At 48.4% G+C, this 19,132-nt stretch overlaps 1 protein-coding gene across 10 annotated transcripts in view; it reads right to left on the reverse strand.

The window, feature by feature from the left end:
* Positions 1 to 19,132, reverse strand: part of Pde10a (phosphodiesterase 10A) — a 432,646-nt gene that overhangs the window by 17,782 nt on the left and 395,732 nt on the right. For all 10 annotated transcript variants that reach the window (XM_076552890.1, XM_015994831.3, XM_015994828.3 and 7 more), the window contains 6 exons: positions 18,392 to 18,534; positions 16,226 to 16,318; positions 13,885 to 14,071; positions 5,551 to 5,693; positions 3,896 to 3,979; positions 976 to 1,126 (listed from right to left, as the gene is read on the reverse strand). In XM_076552890.1, the coding sequence (XP_076409005.1) occupies positions 976 to 1,126; positions 3,896 to 3,979; positions 5,551 to 5,693; positions 13,885 to 14,071; positions 16,226 to 16,318; positions 18,392 to 18,534 (801 nt within the window). The remainder of the gene's footprint in view (positions 1 to 975; positions 1,127 to 3,895; positions 3,980 to 5,550; positions 5,694 to 13,884; positions 14,072 to 16,225; positions 16,319 to 18,391; positions 18,535 to 19,132) is intronic.

The raw sequence follows: 19,132 nt of genomic DNA on the forward strand, positions 1-19,132 counted from the left end.
ACTTTGGTTATGACAGGGTGGCAAGGGCACAGGGTGAATCTATTTTGAGTGTGACCTTGGAGAAAGCAAAATGTATTATGTCAGAGGTGGGGGTGCTGTCCTTTGCAGTCAGAAGTGTGACACAGCTTTACAGGGAGAAAAGAGGCTTGGGTTTGTGTCAGTGACACCACCAGGCTGGGAGCTCAAAGGGACGTGCTCAAGGTCTGGCTGCCTAGTGGGCTCAGCATCACTGGTGCTCGGGCGTTAATTCCCACCACTCAGCACTTGGCTGGTAGGGTGCTACGGTAGATGAATGAATGAGGAGGTTCCAACCCTTCTGACTCTGGAATTGCGAAATCCTCCAGTACGGCATCAGCTCTGGGTATGTGGAGCCCGGGGAGCTAGCTGTGTACCCCAAAGACTGTTCCCAAATGACACTAATGTCTTAACTAGTATATACTAAGTGCTTGTTGTTCTGAAATCATCCAGATAAGTCTATGTTATACAGTGCATATGGGCAACAAGAAAAATTCACTCTAGACGGGTGGTGGTAGTGCATGGCTTTAATCCTAGCACTCGGGAGGAAGAGGTGGGCAGATCTGTAAATTCAAGGCCAGGCTAGTCTACAAATCCAGTTCCATGACAGCCAGGACTACACAGAGAAACCCTGTGTCTCAAAAAACAAAAATATAAACAAAAAAGAAAGAAAAGAAAAGTTTATTCAGTTAAATACATACAGGGCCTATCAGCTTTAATAAGGAAGAAAGCATACACACACACATACACACACACACACACACACACACACACACACACACACACACACACACACCACCTCCCTGGGGGGTATTTGGGTACAGTTGAAGTTTCTAGGTCAACATTTCCAATAACGTGTGATTTATGTCTGGGTGCTGGCACTAAGTTCATGCTATAAAAGCACTTTGACCTAGGCATTGTATCATTGAGGTTTTCTGTTAGGAGGATGTGCACACCCACCTCGAGGTCTGTAAAGAGGCCGTAGTTGTTTTGAAGTATGGCATACATGCAGTGTGCCACCGTGACTGCATGTTTCCAGTTGTGGTAAGGAACCCGTCGGTAGTTCTTCTTCACAGACATGATAAAACGACATAATTTTTCAAGGTCAAAGCTGTATGGAAAGGAGACTGTTAGGACTATGATGAGGCCAGTATAGCACCACACACTCCAGGTGAGCATCTCGCTGAGGTGTGCGCTGTCTGCTCCCTCACACGCCTGCAGGCTTCCTCACACACCTGTAGGCTCCTTCACACACCTGTGGACACCCTCAGACACCTGTGGATTCCTTCACACACCTGTAGGCTCTCCCACACATCTATGGATTACCTCACACATCATCTTCTTTACACACCCATAGATTCCCTCAGATACCTGTGGACTCCTTCACACACATCTGGGCTCCCTCACACATCTGTGGACACCCTCATACACTTGTGGATTCCCTCAGACACCTGTGGATTTCCTCACACACCTCCAGGCTCCCTCATACACCTCTGGACTCCCTCAGACACTTGTGGGTCCCCTCACACACCCATAGACTCTCCCATACATCTGCGGGCTCCCTCACACACCTGTAGACTCCCTCACACACCTGTGGATTCCCTCACACACCTGTAGACTTCCTCACACACCTGTGGTCCCCCTCACACACCTGCAGGCTCCCTCACACACCTGCGGGCTTCCTCACACACCTGCGGGCTCCCTCACACACCTGCGGGCTCCCTCGCACACCTGCGGGCTCCCTCACACACCTGTGGGCTCCCTCACACACCTGTGGGCTCCCTCACACACCCGCGGGCTCCCTCACACACCTGCAGGCTCCCTCACACACCTGCGGACTCCCTCACATACCTGTGGGCTCCCTCACACACCTGTGGACTCCCTCACACACCTGCAGGCTCCCTCACACACCTGCAGGCTCCCTCACACACCTGCAGACTCTCTCACACACTTGTGGACTCCCTCACACACTTGTGGATTCCCTCACACACCTGCAGGCTCCCTCACACACCTGCGGACTCCCTCACACACCTGTGGGCTCCCTCACACACCTGTGGACTCCCTCACACACCTGCAGGCTCCCTCACACACCTGCAGGCTCCCTCACACACCTGCAGACTCTCTCACACACTTGTGGACTCCCTCACACACTTGTGGACTCCCTCACACACCTGCGGGCTCCTTCACACACCTGCGGGCTCCCTCACACACCTGTGGGCTCCCTCACACACCTGCAGGCTCCCTCACACACCTGCGGGCTCCCTCACACACCTGCGGGCTCCCTCACACACACCTGTGGACTCCCTCACACACACCTGTGGACTCCCTCCTGTCCAACACAGCTCTGTAGTCTCTCCCTCTCCTTGTTCCTTCTGTAGCCAGAAAGCAGGAAAAGACCCAAGACCCACCCGGACAGCTCCACTCTGCCAGTCAGCGTGCAGTCTACCCTCTTACCCTCTACCAGCTCCTTGCGCTTACGAGCACTTCCTGTGCTCCGGAGAGCTCAGCCAGCCACATATAGCATCCTCCCGGCCAAAGGCAACCTCAGCTAAGGACTTCCAGGAGGCATGCTCAGATCCACAAATGCCAAGCACATATTACAATGCTCTCTGCACCCGGCCACACTTTCAGAATGAACCCAAGGCATTAAGGTACACTCAGGATGCAGGTGGAAAACAGCCATACCCAAATCTATTCACACAGTACATGAAGGAGGAGGACCCCGATACTATTGTTCACTGTCACTGGATTGTTATTATTTTTCTTAAATGAGACCCTACCCCTCTCAAAATATGTTTAAGGCAGATTAAAAGACTAAGAGTTCATGAAACTTGGAGTATGTACAGCTTGTGTGTCCCTCGTGAAAACTTTCACTGACCCTGAAGTAAAAGGTCTGTCCTCATATGACTTCCAGCCAAATCCTCACTGTCTACACAGCAGCCAGAGCTGCTGGTCCCGCATTCACTACTGATAAAAGTAGAGAAGACACAGAGCTCAAGAATGACTGTGTCAGGGGCTGGAGAGATGGCTCAGTGGTTAAGAGCACTGGCTGCTCTTCCAGAGATCCGGAGTTCAATTCCCAGCAACCACATGGTGGCTCACAACCATCTGTAATGAGATCTGGTGCCCTCTTCTGGCCTGCAGGCATACATGCAGGCAGAACACTGTATACATAATTAATTAATTAATTAATTAATTAATTAATTAATTAATTAAAAAGAATGACTGTGCCGTTCCAGAGAAACCAAAAGACTCTCGCCTGGCTGAGTGCAAAGCATAAATATATGGCAATTGACCAGATACGGCCCTTGCATTTTCAGCCTCTGGGAGTGAGATACAAACCATCACACACAAAGTCACAGAACCACATTGGCCAGGACAGTTGGAGAGAGTAACAGCCTGTGGTCGCTGCCACATTCCCTGACAGACTCCTCCTTTGTGCCTGGCCTATCAGATACAGATGGGACGCCAAGTGGATGCTACAGGCATGCACACGGTCCAACGGCACTGCTTTACGCGTGGATCCCGCCTCTTCCACTGCATGGCCTACATGACCTTAAAAGTCATTTTGGGATGTGTACGGAGTGTAAGAAATGCCAGCATTACATTTTAGGTTACCCATTTCCAGGACAAAAAGCTAGACAGTTGTCTTGCTGTGGCTCCAGCCCAAGCGGCCAAGAAGTCAGCAGTCCCTAGAGCATTTAGAAAAGCTGTATGTTTGTCCAACAAGCTCAGCCGATTTTTGTTGGAATGTTTATTAAAATGTTGTATTTTACCGAAACTATACAAAGAACCTGGTTGGGTACAAGTGTGCAAAGGAGGTCACCAGCCCCCCCCCCGCACCCCTATGTTAAAAAGGAATCACACAGGCCGCTCATACCAGGATGTCCCACAAGACTGATGGATCATGTAGACAAAGATTCCAGGCCACATGTTCTCGAAAGGACCGATGTCAAAGTGGAATCTGAAATGAGAGGAGTGGATCATTAGGTGCAATTAGGATGTGCATGGCTGGCGTGAAAATCGATACACCCCTTATCTACCCCAGTACTCAAAGGACATGGGTGGTCTGCCCCTGCCCCTGCCTTCCCTGCAACCCCTGACTGAAGGGAAGGGTTCCTGCAGGACTCTACAGAGTCATCTGTTCAAACAGCAGACATAGGTGTCATCGGGGTCATCAGCACTAACATATACACACAGCACAGCATCCAGGGCACACAGGTGTCACCAGGGTCGTCAACACTAACATATATACACAGCACACCGTCCAGGGCACACAGGTGTCATCAGCACTAACATATACACACAGCACACCGTCCAGGGCACACAGGTGTCATCAGGGTCGTCAATACTAACATATACACACAGCACAGCATCCAGGGCACACAGGTGTCATCAGGGTCGTCAATACTAACATATATACACAGCACACCGTCCAGGGCACACAGGTGTCATCAGCACTAACATATACACACAACACACCGTCCAGGGGACATGGGTGTCATCGGGGTCATCAGCACTAACATATACACACAGCACAGCATCCAGGGCACACAGGTGTCATCAGGGTCATCAGCACTAACATATACACACAGCACACCGTCCAGGGCACACAGGTGTCGTCAACACTAACATATACACACAGCACACCATCCAGGAGACACGGGTGTCTTCAGGGTCGTCAACACTAACATATACACACAGCACACCGCCCAGGGGACACGGGTGTCATCAACACTAACATATACACACAGCACACCGCCCAGGGGACACGGGTGTCTTCAGGGTCGTCAGCACTAACATATACACACAGCACGCCATCCAGGAGACACGGGTGTCGTCAACACTAACATATACACACAGCACACCGCCCAGGGGACCTCATCAGAAGCAGCCTTCCGTCTAAGCTGAAACATGAATTGAATAACTGTAATTCCTGAAGTTACCATACCAATAACTGCGTTCTCCTTTACTAATGTAATTACTAACCCCCAGCCAGAATGAGTAGTGTGGCAAAGGGGTGTGTTTCCAAATATAAGGCAAATGCCAGCGTGGGGACAGGGTGGCTGCCACAGGCATACCATCGCCACGAGGCCCTGCCTCTCCAGACTTAAGTATGTTAGCCAAGCTCTGGCAAATGGGAGCACAAAGATGGAATCAATTGTCACTAAATTCTTTCATTTAGCTTGGAAATTGAGACCTGGGTGTAACATTAAAAGTCATTTGGAATATGTGATAGAGTAAATAAAAATATGCCAGCATTTAGGTGACTGATTACAAATTTAGTTCCCTGACAAGGACTCACTAGACCCCCTGGCTGGTCTTGAGCTCTGAGTCCTTATTGCCTCAGCTTCCCAAGCGCTGCCATTGCTGGCTTGGGCCACCACACAGGGCTTCCGTTTTAGTTTGTTATTTACGGCAAGCAGAAGGAGCCACACGTGAAACCACACGGGGCGCCCCCACAGTAACTATGGTTCTGACTCCACGGTCAGTTTTGCCTTAGTTCCTCCGGGGAAAATGGCACGAGATGCTCACAGCTCGATCTCTCGGGAGATGCGCGCCGGCAGGTGGAAGCGCATCAGGCCTTGCCACTCCTCTGAGGTGCAGATGCTGTGGTAAGACAGCTTCTCCATGGTAACCCTGTAGATGCACTCCGAGTGGCGGATCCTGTGGTACATCTGCAAGGCAAGAGGAAAGGGAACGGGGGACCAGTTAGGACAATATGGACAGCACTCTGGTGCTGGAGTTCAGACTTGGGATGAGAGCTATGGCTGAAATTTGAGAGACTCCCTGTTGCTCACAGTCAAGACACATGGGAGCTGTGCACACAGACAACCTTGAAGAGACAGCACTCATCTGAGTTCCATCTTCCTTAACAAATATCCTCTTACCCCATGTCTCAGGGAGAGAAATCGATGCCTGTCTTTTCTATAATGCCCTATACTATATTTCCACTTAAATAACAAGAGTTAAACATAAAATGTGTGTGTATTATCAGTGAGTGAATGACTAAAATCTATGGCACTTCTGTATCTGTTAAAACAAACACTTTGATAATTACTTGTCACCCAGAACATCAAACTGGCTTCCTTGGGAGGATTTCCTTTCTTTCTCTGATTTAATTTTATTTTTTTTCCTTTCCTAAGTGAATTTGGGGTTTTCCAGCATTAGAGCAATGAATCCAAATGTGTGACAGATTTGTGCACTGTCCAGTATTGTGCCTGTGGAGTAGGCACACGAAGAGGTGACAGTGATGACAGACAGTTGAGGGTTTAGCACATAGCTCGTGGTGAGTGCTTGGCCAGCAGGTGCAGGGGCCTCATCTGGAGAGAGGGGGTGGGGAGGGGACCTACTTGAAAATAAGGAGGTGTGGTTTATTGTCCTGAATTAGAAAGACCATGTATACTTGTATGCATGCAAATATAGTTTTGCAATTATGCACGAATATGTGAGATAAAAATTTAAAAAGCAATGGAGCCAGTAAAAAGACCAGTGTTTACATGTGTGAACTAGTAACTATGTAAGATTAATTTGGAGAGAAGCTATACGGGGGAAAAAAAAAAGAAGCCCTTTACAAAAACTAATGTGTGTGATTAGTAGCTTCTCCCATAGTTCACACTGTGTTGTGACATCGGTATAGTACAGCTTGTTTTCTACATGCAAGATTATGTCCATCATCTATGTCATGATATGGATGACATATGCATTTTTGATATGCATCAAGAATCAAGATGTCTTTCATATCATCATCGAAAACTATTTGTCATAGTTCTTAGCAATCTCTGCTAGACCACACAGCTTTGGAAACTCTGGATTGTGACACCCTATGGGGTCAAATAACTGAGTGTAGCTGTAACACACAATAGGCTGTTGTAACACACAACAACAACATAATTCATTACGAAGCAAAGGCACCACGAATCTGGGGTGTTTGTTAACGAGTTTGCCTGGGAACCTCACACACCTTCATTGCAGCCTTGGTTCTGGACCAAGTACATACTTTGCTCTGTGCATAATGGTGCACCTGCCTGCTCTTATAGAAACATGGTAGTTTAATTACGGGAAGAAAAGACAATGTTTGAGGCATCGTTTCAGTATGTAACTATCACATTAGCGTACTTTGGGTTGGGTTGTGTGAAGACTGCTGTTTGAGTTGCTGACAAGTTTCATTTTTAAAAGAATTACTCAATTACTTTTGGCTTGTGATTAGTGTAGAATTCTCAACAATTTCTGAGATGGTTCTGAATGCACTTCTGTCCTTTTGTCTCATATAATTTACAGGAAGCAGTGTCCTCCCATGTCTGGGCTACCACTGAGAGCAGCATCTGTGTGAGGTCATAAACACCTGAACACAGCCAGACCTCCTCCCGTCCCCAGCTCCCACTGAGACCTGTGTCAGATCATAGACCCATGGCCCCAGGACCCTCTCCCTCAGGCTCAGATTGACTTCAGTAGCACTTGTCTGAGGCCACATACCCACAACTCTGACTAAGTCCTTACCCATCCTTAGGCTTCTACCATGACCTGAGGGAACTTGGATGGTCAAGGTACCTGTCTAAGGTCAGAGACTGGTGACCTCAGGCCTCGCCCATCAAGTAACCTGTGAACTTTCTGCACATAAAACAGTTAGCCTAGCTAGGATCACCCAAGCTATTCCAACCACAAATCAGCACTGACTGTTCCATGACTAAGCTCTGAGTACCACCTCATAGACTGTAACCCAGCTAAGACATGGTAACACCAAAGTCAGACCCAAATGTCCATTCAATGCAAGTGGGCCAGCAATTTAGGCCAAAGATATAATTGACCAGCTCTAGATACATAAATCACAACACAAAATGTAACAGCAAAAAATTAAGCAATATGTCTGCCCCTAAAACTACCAACCCCATTGTAATGGTCCCTAATGAAAACCACTTGAAATAAATTACAAAGAATTAAAAAAACCAACAATTATAAATATATCCATGAATTCAATGAGGACATAAATGTCTAAATGAATCTAAAGAGGAAAGGAATAAATCCCTGCATGAATTCCAGTAGAACACAAACAAACAGCTTTGTGAAATAAGGAAGTAGATTCAGGATGCAAAATTAGAATTCAATAAAGGGAGAAATACTGCAGAAAAAATAAAAGTGAAATGAAGCTGGAAATGAAACATTCAATAAGCCAATCAGAGGCTCCATGGGAGCCTCAATAACAGCACAGCTTGTGTGCAGCACAGACTATGAATCCTGGAGACAAGGCAGAGGGGTCGGGTTATTCAGTCAAGGAAAACAGCAAAGAGAAAACAAAGAACACATAACAGAACAGGCGAGATACTTGGGACACCATAAAAAGATCGAACCTAGGAATCATGGGTATAGATGAAGGAGAAGAACTCCATGCCAAAGGCACAGAAAATATTTTCAACAAAATCAGAAAAGAAAAATCTCCAAATCTAGATAATAAGATATCCATCCAGGTATGTGAGGCTCACGGAACACTAAAAGGACAGGGCCAGGGAAGTACCTGCCCATGCTGCATTACAGTCAAAACTAAACACACAGAATGAGGAGAGAGGGAGAAAGAGGGAGAGGGAGAGGGAGAGGGAGAGGGAGAGGGAGAGAGAGAACGAACTGCACACAAAGGCAAGCCTGTCAAGTGTCTATTTCAAAGTGTTCTGCCTGTGGCGTGACTTTCTTTGGATCAACTCTGCATTTTCTCATTGGTGCTAGTAGCAGCAGAAACTTCTGAAATGTTGCTTATTCCTTTAACTATTATCTTCTAAGTGTGAAAATTTGGCACATCTACCAGGAGAGGGCAGCACACTTGAAAGATGTCTTTTTGTCAAGGAAATGTGTGGATGATGGAGAAGTTCATGAAATGCTCCAGGTGCTGTGTACAAACTGCAAACCCACGGGCAGCAGGAAGCGCATGGGGAAGCTGCCTCACCAACAAGGCTGAAGAAAGCTGGCAAGCAGTGTTCACAACACACCGGCTGCTGCACAGGCCACTGCCTCTTCCTGGATGCAGAAGGCCTCTTGCCACGGGACATTCGCCACCCTGAACAGGACAGGGTTGTGCAACATGTGAGCTTTAGGAGGCATAAGGCCACAGCACAGTAGTTACAAATAACATCGGTCCCTTGTACACGACATCATTCGATTCTCAACCTCCTGTTTCTGTAGCTGCCTCCTACAAGCTGGTGGCCTGCGATTTGGTTGAAGATTTCTGTCTTCTCTTTCATTTATAAAGTTATAATGCTAATACACTAAAGTATATAACTTTATTTAAATTTTTATTCATGTATTTTTATCATTTTATGTTGTGCTTACTCTAAAATTAATCACAACATAAATTAGTTTAATTTCATGCAAAAGATAAATAAGTTTTGGAAATTTTACACATTTTCCATTTGGTAAATAACCTTCAATGTGAACATCAGCAAATTATACAATCTGGGATCTCACTGCAAACCAAGGAAGGCAGAAAATTATATGTCTCTTCAACTCTTCATCAGTTATCTACATACGGTACTTGGGAATTCATCTTGGACTCTGTATTAGCAGAAGAGACTTTTAGAAGAAGCAACTGCTGCTGATTCACCACTGACGTCTGTACAGGTGACCTATCAGCAGTGGGACAAGGAAAGGGCACGGGTCCTCAGGATCCCAACATGAATGAGAATGTGAGGGTGGCCTCCCTCTACCGTAAACAAAAAACACACCCTTTATGCTTTATCAAATGGAACCTGCCCTCTTAGTGATAGAAACCATTGACCAGTTGCTGTTCAGAGGTAGCCGTCTATATACTAAACCTTCATGACAGTCCTGTGGCGCTCACAGATGGGGTACTTGAGAGGTAGCAAGTCTTTAATACTCACAGTAGGACACCTAGTCACTTCAGGGTGGAGCAGTTCTCAAGGATGTAGACTCTGGAGTCATCTCCCTGAGTTGAATCTCTTTGCCATGAACTGACTTCAGGCATGTAGGCAGATTTCCTAATTATTTTAACCCAGGTCCCCACCTGTGGAGTGAGCACACTGTAGTGACCATAAGGGGCTGATGCCACCGGCTGATGCCAGTCTGGGTCTTACTGCCAGAAGCTGTTAAGATTTTGTGCTGGACTCCGATGCCACTCCCCATGACTGCTGCATCTGCCTCTAGTGCTGGTCAAGAAGAGCCTGGCCACTCCTGAGTGACAGGCGTGCCCTGTACTGCCATGCAGGAGCCAACCGAGCCCCGCCCCCTTCCTATCTAACACATCCTGTGGGAAACCTACAACTGCCAGCAGTGGGGAAACAAACAGCAGAAATCAGGAAACACACCACCGAGGACCCTCTCCCATTGATCTAATCTGCACTTTAAATGGTAGCAAAATAATTTCTTAAAATAGGTATTTTCACCATGTTATTTTTCTTTTTTTTTTTTTTTTTTTTTTTTTTTTTTTTTTTTTTTTTTTGGTTTTTCGAGACAGGGTCTCTCTGTGTAGCTTTGCACCTTTCCTGGAACTCACTTGGTAGCCCAGGCTGGCCTCGAACTCACAGAGATCCGCCTGGCTCTGCCTCCCGAGTGCTGGGATTAAAGGCGTGCGCCACCACCGCCCGGCTTCACCATGTTATTTTTCAATAAATAGCATTAAATGATATCACTACTAATAAGAAATGGATTCTCTACACAAATCTTAAGACCAAACATACACTGTACAGAATGAGAAACCTGTGCTATATAGCAGGCCAAAGGAACCCCATGCCAGCAGAGGTGGCTGTGGGGCGCTGGGAATGACGTCTTCAGCGGAACACATGACTTGGGAGAGGAGCTGCCGCTGCATGGAGCTCGAGATGCACAACTGTCCTTGTGCAGTGAGGGCGTGGAGACCAGGACAGCACAAGAGGAAGCTGGAGGTGGGAGGTTTATGCTACCCACGTATACAGGAATTTCAAATGGGCTCCAAACAGTAAGAGCCTGGGACACACGCAAGAATAATGAAGCAGTCCTGGGTGCCGAATGCCCACAGGCAATTATCCAAGATAAACTGAAGTAAGCATATGGATGGAAAAATGAATAAGAAATAGAGGAAGTAAGGAGACAACCCAAGGAGGGATGCTTGCCCTGGGAACTGAGAGACTTAAAGATGCTGCCCCAAACCACAGAAGCTGGTGTTCCCTCCTGCAGCTCACCCTCTCATTCACGGCCATGGCCACAGTACAAAGTCATTCAAACGGGATACGTCTCTCTTCTCAGGAGAGCTGCATCTTCACCCTGGGCTGGAGGACCTGAAATTTCTTTCCCAAAGACAGACCCCAGCACACTCTGTGTGTAGCACCAAAAAGAGTTCCTCTCCTGCTCAGGCTGGGTAGGGCACGTGGGAGGACTTTCTCCAAACCCTTCCCTTGATTTGAAACCAAGACAAAGCATAAATACGGTGGGAATTGGTGACTTCCTGCCTGGGAGTGTACAGTTTTGTCTCAGAATGGGTATCCACAGTCCCTCTGCAATCTTTCTCTTGATATTTTCCAGCAAGCCCTGGATCTCGGCCTCCACCTTCACAAGAGGCAGCTTAGCCGATGCAGACTCTCCAGCTGTCCATTAAAGAATGAACAGGGATTTCATAGAAACACCTACACTGAGACCTCACAAGATGCAGTATGAGAACCAATTAGACTAGAAAGCGAAGGGAGCAGACCACATCCGCCGAAGACTAAGAACCCAGACGTTGTCATCTACAGCCCTGATGCCTCCTGTTGAGGAGACTGAGGCTCAGAGGCATTGGGTGACTTAACTGAGGCTTCAAAAAAGCTGCAAAGCCTCGAAGAAGCAAGCATTGAAGGGGACATCCACCTCATCTTGAGTGACAGGACACACTGAGAATTCAGAAAGTGGTCAGAGGATGACAGTCGGGGCACAGAGAAGGACACCGGGAGGAAAGGCCACGTCCACTACCAAGTGTGCGCTTTGGAAACCCCTTGCAGACCAACTAAGGAATGGATTCAGTGCTGGATGACCTTACCATGCATCTGTGTATACCTATGGGATATACCTTCACCTAGGCTTCAAGGGCTAGTGACTCTTGACCTATATATAAATACAAAGGATGGACCATTATCCAGACCCATCTTCATCTCTTACACTAAAAACCTTCTCTAAAATCATGAGGAATATGAAGACTAATTGATTCTACCAATTCCAAAGACTTTCAGGCTTTCTAAATGGTCATCTTCCATTGAAAGTACTTTTAATTATCAGTTAGCGCGATAAATGAAGAGTAGTTGCTGCCGGCCAGGAAATAAAAGTGTACTTAGTGTTAGCGTGGTCCTCTGGCCTGCCTCTTCTCATGTACAAGCACCTCAATTCAAGAGGACCGTGGCACCTGACTACAAACCACTTGCTTGGGTTAGAAGCAGCTATAGGCCTGCGGGCTGTTTGTTCAAGACGAAAACTGCCCTGAGTTCCCAGGATCCCGTGCAGCTAGACTTAGGGAGAGCCAAGGACTGGAGGCCACTTTATGCCTCACAAAGCCTTTTCATATCTATGATCTTCATAAACGAGAGCGTTCTTCAGAAAGAAGTGACGCTTTCAGGGGAGAGAGGGAGCTGACATTGTCCAGTTACCTGCCCGGGGCAGTCCTCAGCAAGATGTCTTTCCTACTGAAAACATGCTCAACATGGCAAGGCTGGCTGGCTCAGAAAGGACCAGGGAAGCACAAGAGCAGTGCCTGCACTCAGGCCCTGGACCCTTCCCTCCCACAGCTGCACACAGCCAGGCTCCAAGAAGCCTGCAGGGAGGGCTCTGCTGCCATCGTATTTGCAGGCTGTCTCCTCTCCATTTGGTCCATGAGGATGCTTTGAGGGGCATCCAGAAGTGCCCGTCTTTCTGATGTGAAGCATGGCTTTCCCATAAGCGAGCAATGTCCCTACTGCAGTCCGAGCCTAGGCAGGCCAAGAGGAGAGGAGACACGTAGCTTCACACCGCTCTCATATTTCAGAGTTGAAGAAAACTTCAAAGGTAACATAATTTTTTATACACTTTTAGTAAGGAGAAACACCTCAGCAATAAAATCAGAATGAATTGCAGCCACTCTGCTGTGTTTTCCACCACACCCCGTGAAGGCAAGTTGCCCCAGCCCAGGAACGGAGGGTGTGAACCGTGCCAGGCTGCGGAGGCATGCAGGACCTGCCGCTTTGAGAGGTCAGCATGGCTGGGTGAGGTCAGATGCTCCAACGACTCAATCCCATTCCCAAAAACATTTTCTCTAGGTTACTAAAGTGGTACCCTGCTAATTCCCATTGGTGCAAGTTTGCCCAATGAGAGTCCTACAAATTTCCCTAATTTCAGCACTACAATGCCATTATAGGATTATTAGTTTATGGATCCTTACATGTTCAACTCATTTAAAATATAGCAGCATAGAAGACAGATGAGAAGTTTCAGAGTATAAACTGCGCCTCATTTTATTCCTCAAACAGGACAAAGTGGCCAAGAGGACTAGAGGGTGTCATTCATGACGGATACACCATGCTTTAAACTGTACCCTGGTTTTCCTCGCAAGCACAACTTCCCTGGCCAGTGAGGAGACATGAGCTACTGTTCACACCCTGCAAAGACTCCCTAACGTATAGGCAACACTTCCCTTTCCCAGCAGACATGAGATGCAAGACTAGTGCTTCACATTGCCCCCAGGACACCAGCAATTCTTTTGGAACAAACTCACATGTCGAAATGCACTCCAAGTCTCAGGAGAGAGTTTTCTGCAGGCACGGGAAGGTACTTTCTAAAGCTGGCGTGAGCAGGAATCCCTGTTCACAGTGCACAGGGGAAACAGAGAGGAGAAAAGGCGAGCAGCCTGAACTCAGGGCGGGCGGCACACGGGCCCAGAGGCACACTTACGTTAGCACAGTGCAAGGCCAAAGCACAGAAGACGGCAAACATCTTGAAGTTGTTCTCGTCCGTCTTGGAGAAGGCACTGCCACTGATCTTGTTCACCATCTGCACCACGCCGATCACGCTGCCGCGGCTCACTATGGGCATGCACAGAATGTTCCGTGTGGTGTAGCCCGTGTACAGGTCCACCTCCCTGTGGGAGCGGAAGGAAGAGCTTCGGTCACTGGAGTGAAAGGCCGGGGGACAGGAACAAAGAGCACATCCCGCCTTAAGTCTCAACATAGCTTTCATAGCTTGCGTGTGGTGTGTTGGAATGGCACTGAGGGTTCAAGATAGTGTAAAAGTGAGAGTGTTTTACTAAAACATTTTCACAACTATCCAAGCTTGTTTGATCTTGTTTACTATGGTTTTCTACTGGAGACTCCTGGCTCTCAGCGTCAGGATCATTAAGTAAACAGACAAGGTGGGTGACTCAGGGAAAAGTGCAGGAAGTCTGCTAAGCAGTGTCTTCCTTTGAACTTGGTCATATTGATGAGACTGGTAACTTGCTAAAGCATTTTAAATGGGAATAGTCACATTAAGATTTAGAGCAGGCATCCACAACTAAGCCTATCCCCCAAGCAGCACACGGCCACACTCATCGGTGGGTCACGTGATCAGGGCGCTGGGCTCATGAAGCAGAGCTCCTCACTCGCACACCCTTCAGAGCAGAGGCTTTGCTGACTCCTGATCTGAGGAGACTAGTTTCCCCAGAATCAGCCACAGACCCAGCACGGGGGGTGGGGGGGTGGGGGGGGGGAGGTGGGGGGGGGTGTACGCGTGAGTCCTCGATGCTGGCTTCCCTTGCTTACCCTTTATAAACCACCCAGGCCTCACTGCTGAGCCACAGTCTCCACTGAAGGCCCATTTTACGTGTACATGCTCCACTTAATGGACAACGTCATTGGTTCATAGCTAGTTACCGGCTATTACTAGTAGGGCTGTTGGGAAAACTTGCATCTGGGCCTCTGGGTGCACAAATGGTTTCATTTTCCCCGGAGCGTATATGGAGGAGGAGGGCAGGCTGGCGGATCACTCACAGTCAAAACGGGACCACCCTTTTCCCAAGAGGCTGTCTCATCATCATCGACTCCCACCAGCAAAGCGGGAGGGTCCCACTCACTCCACAATCCTTGCCCTTCCACCCTGATGCCAATCGGAAAATCTCAGCCACTTGCTCTGGGGCACACTAGAAGATGCCTGGCAGAGCCGGGCCCCGGTTGATCTCCCTGCGTCCTTTTCGGTGAAGCACCCGACCTACTCTGCCCTTTATGCGGAGGTCTCATGCAATCTAGATATTAAGAGGATGGCATCACATGCTTCGCCAGTGTCCCCCTCAAGCTGATGGCTGCTACTTTTATATTCCCAATAGTCTGACTCACCAATTTTACATAAAGATTTTTAAATGATGGTAAATAATGTCGGTATTTAAGCAGTGTAAGGACAAGCAAGCTTGTCTGGGGGAGAAGCAATGCTATCAGTATTTTCAGCTTGTTGGTAAAACATTACTAGAATACAGCTGCACTTCTATATGAGTCTTGGATATGTGACATCCATCATTAATTACAGGAAATACTTCCAGAAGATTATACTGCTTTCAACACAAGTCATGGGCATGTATCAACTAAACACCATTGTCACGTATCTGGAATATTATTCTAACAGCCTCAGCATCCACCTTGTGACTTCTAACTTCAAAGGACTGAGTAAAACATACACTTTGATTTCAAGTTCTCTAGAGTCTGAAATGAATAAAAAACATTCTCAAATGGCCCATCTTAACTTCACGCACTGTAACTACATCCCAGTCGCGTGGCTTACTCAGTTCCTGTTTTGTGTGCAGCGAAGTTTCCAGAGCTCTTAGGAAAATGATCTGCCGTCCTAAGAAACAACTACAAGTCGGCATTCTCAGACCCATTTAAAAGAGGGTGAAACTGAGGCGCAGAGCAACGGACCACTGGCCCCAGTTCTGTCTACAGTGGATAAATAGCAGCGGGTCCCTGACTCGAAACCAGACATGACGATCCGAAGGCCCAACTCCTCAGCCCTGTGCGGCAGCTGTGAACACCCTGAGACGGAGCACACTACGATGACATCATGACACCACCACCACCAGGGGCAGTGACTGCTCTGCCAGCTGACGCTCTGTCTGGCCCAGCAGGGAACGCTGACCTGGGAACGGCCTCGGACGTGTAAGGGTCTGGGTACTCGGACCACTGACAGCAGGCTGAGACAACAGACGCCTACAAAGGGGCTTCGGCCTGGGAGCCTCAAGGGAGAACCGGCAAGGGCCAGCCGCCCTCCTCACCTGTTAAAACGCGGGTCTGCGTACGCATCCGGAATGTTCAGGACTTCCCCTGTTCTTGCTACTTGGCCAGCAATCCCCTTCTCAATGGAAAATCTGCAGAAACAACAAAAAAGAGGGACCTGATAATTAGAGAGTGACGTCACAAAAGAGGAATGACGCGCTTCATTAGTGTCAAATGTTGACCTGAACCTTTAAGTGCACATATTAATTTTACATTTATGTATCCTAAATAACCCTATAAAGTATGTCAAAGGGAAGCAGGAAAACGCCCTACAGTGACAGCTCAGAACCTCGTCTGAATACATAACGCATAATAACTTGAGGATATAAAGGACTGCAAACTGAAACTGAACGCTCTCCGGCTGGTCTCTAGCACTGACCAACAATAATCTCCCCACACCAGCAAATCACCTCATCGGTTACAGTGTGCGTGTTTTCTTAGTGGGTTATCCGCACAGTGGGGTTCACTAACTTGCACACATACAACCCGGCCCCAGCTCTGTAGACCTTCCTGAACACAAGATATGAAGTATCTGTCATCTGTAACCCACATACTATGCAGAACTATTACAAATTTGTCTCTAATTTGCTCATTTTAAAAAACAATCAGAACCCAAACACGAGCTGGTTGTATTTATATTTTTGCAATAAAGCATCATGCTGATAACACTTTTCACATTTACTATATTATAATCATACATGTGTTTATTTCAAAATTTAGTTAATTAAGAAATGCACCTACAACTCACACTAAGAGTTTTCAAAACCTCAAAGAGGTACTGACCCAACATGGAATTATAATATCCCCAAAGGACCAACACTGCATGAAGCATACCTTCCCGGTCCTTCATGCTTTTGGGAGAACAAATTAGACACCACGAGTCATGCCAGAGTCTCTTCATGACATTTACGTGTCTAACCCAGTCTGAGGGCCTTACGAAGGGGAACTTCCCTTCTTCAGCTCTTGGTGGCTTTTTCCCTGTAGTGAGCAGAAGCCCACAGTGCTGGAGGCCAGCATCAACCAGACCCCGCAAAGGCACAGCCCGGCTCCCTCTGCTCCTGCCTCCTGGGCTTGTACACATGAGCCACTGTTTCCACAATTAGATCCGCACCAGCAGTGTGAGCAACTGCCAAACTCAAGGCAAGAGAAACCAGCTTAACTGGGTGACTGTCGCCGGACTGGCAAGTCCGGAGCTAGAACTGAACCGAGAAATGAACAAAATGTGAGGCTCCACGTTCTCTGACAGTGCCTTTCTTTACGTCAGCATCAGGTGGCCACGCAACACAGGATCCATCACCCCAGAAACAGCTAGAAGTGCCAGGGGCAGAGTGGCTTCAGCCTGTGGCTGGCCTCATTCTGTTCCGTGGTATTAGTTCCCTAGCGTGATGACGTAGCCAAATGAAGAGCATTCGTTAGTGAGGACACGGTGTTTCCCTAGAGGATTTTACAGAGATGTGTGGAAAGTTAAAGTGGACACAACAGCAAGAAGAGGCGAATGTCGAAAGGGACTTGACTGTGCACACGATGCTCGCCTCCTCCTCCTCCGGTTAGTGCTCCGTGCAGGCTTCCAGGCTGTGACGAGGCTGAGCCACCAGCACTCCATCAACAAGTAAAGGCCATCTGTCCGTTTAAACGACAGCGGTTGCCAGGTAAGGTACCAAGAAGGCTTTCATTTCGAAATGCAGCAGGAGGGTAGCTGATTCAGCCAAGCCGGCCAGGCCCAGGAGGTGTTCAAGCCATCCGAACTCTCCTCTGGGCCGCCATCGGTCCTCACTCACAGGTTGGGAAGCAGCAGGGGCCGAGTTAGTTAAGTTCACCCTGCTCCTACACACAGGAGCCTGCCCTGCCGGCTGCCGCTGGGGCGACCGATACCTACCTGGAGCACTAGTAAGTTTTTCCAACATGATTTCCAAAAGGACCGCCTCCGGAAGACGGCATTTCCAGGAGTGACGCTAACGCTTCCTAGGCGCGGTTTCGCCGCCCGCCGGCACTGCAATGTCATTCCCAGAAGCACTACCTTCAGGAGGCGGGTCCTGGTGGGAATGATACCACAGTATGACAAGTGCTGTCAGCACACCTGTGAGTGGGCACAGAGACGTGGGCGGCAGGGGGACCTGCGCATCGGCATCAGAGCCCGGACGGACGGACGGCCACTCCGGCTGTACCTGATCTCCTTGGTCTTCTTGAAGACGGGCTTCCCCTCCTTCTCCTCCCCAATGTCAAACAGGTCCGAGTACAGCTCCTTGTTCTTGTGGTCCACCTGGAAGAGCGCGCAGCGGTCGGCGTTCACTAGATTTTTTGCATATATCTGAGACAAATGAGAAACCAGGGTAAACCGGTGGGCAACGGGAGCCGGTCACAGCGAGCCTTAGCATGAGACACTCTCCACTCTCGGCTACTCCAGGCTGGGGAGGGGATCGGGACTGTGAGCAGAGGGGTAGAGACGATGAAGGACAATGCCGGTTATGTACAAGCTCGCCTGTGTGCTGATGCCCGCAGACAGGGCAGGAACAAACAGTTCATGGGCACCCATGCTTGTGCTGGTGTTGAAATACTAGAGCACAGTCCTTCAGCTGCTGGCCAGCCACTGGCCTCCCTTCCTGAGAATACTCAAGCTCTCTGAGCTCTTTCCAGGAGCTTCTCCGGATGCTCCTGGTGTCTTGGGCTGTCTCGGCCAGCACTATGGCCAGCGCTGCCCACTCAGCCTGGTTGACATCTATGAACAGTGGACAGGAAAGAATGTGAAATACTCCAGGCACGGAGGCCCATGCCTTTGATCCCAGCCTTCTGAAGGCAGAGGCAAACGGAGTTCTGATTTCTGGGGCAGCCAGGGCTACACAGTGAGAGCCCGACTGAACAACAAATATGTAACGCCGGCTCTGGCGGCACCTGCACAAGGAGATGGC

Source organism: Peromyscus maniculatus, chromosome 16 (assembly GCF_049852395.1).
Source record: "Peromyscus maniculatus bairdii isolate BWxNUB_F1_BW_parent chromosome 16, HU_Pman_BW_mat_3.1, whole genome shotgun sequence".
Lineage (NCBI taxonomy): Eukaryota > Metazoa > Chordata > Mammalia > Rodentia > Cricetidae > Peromyscus > Peromyscus maniculatus.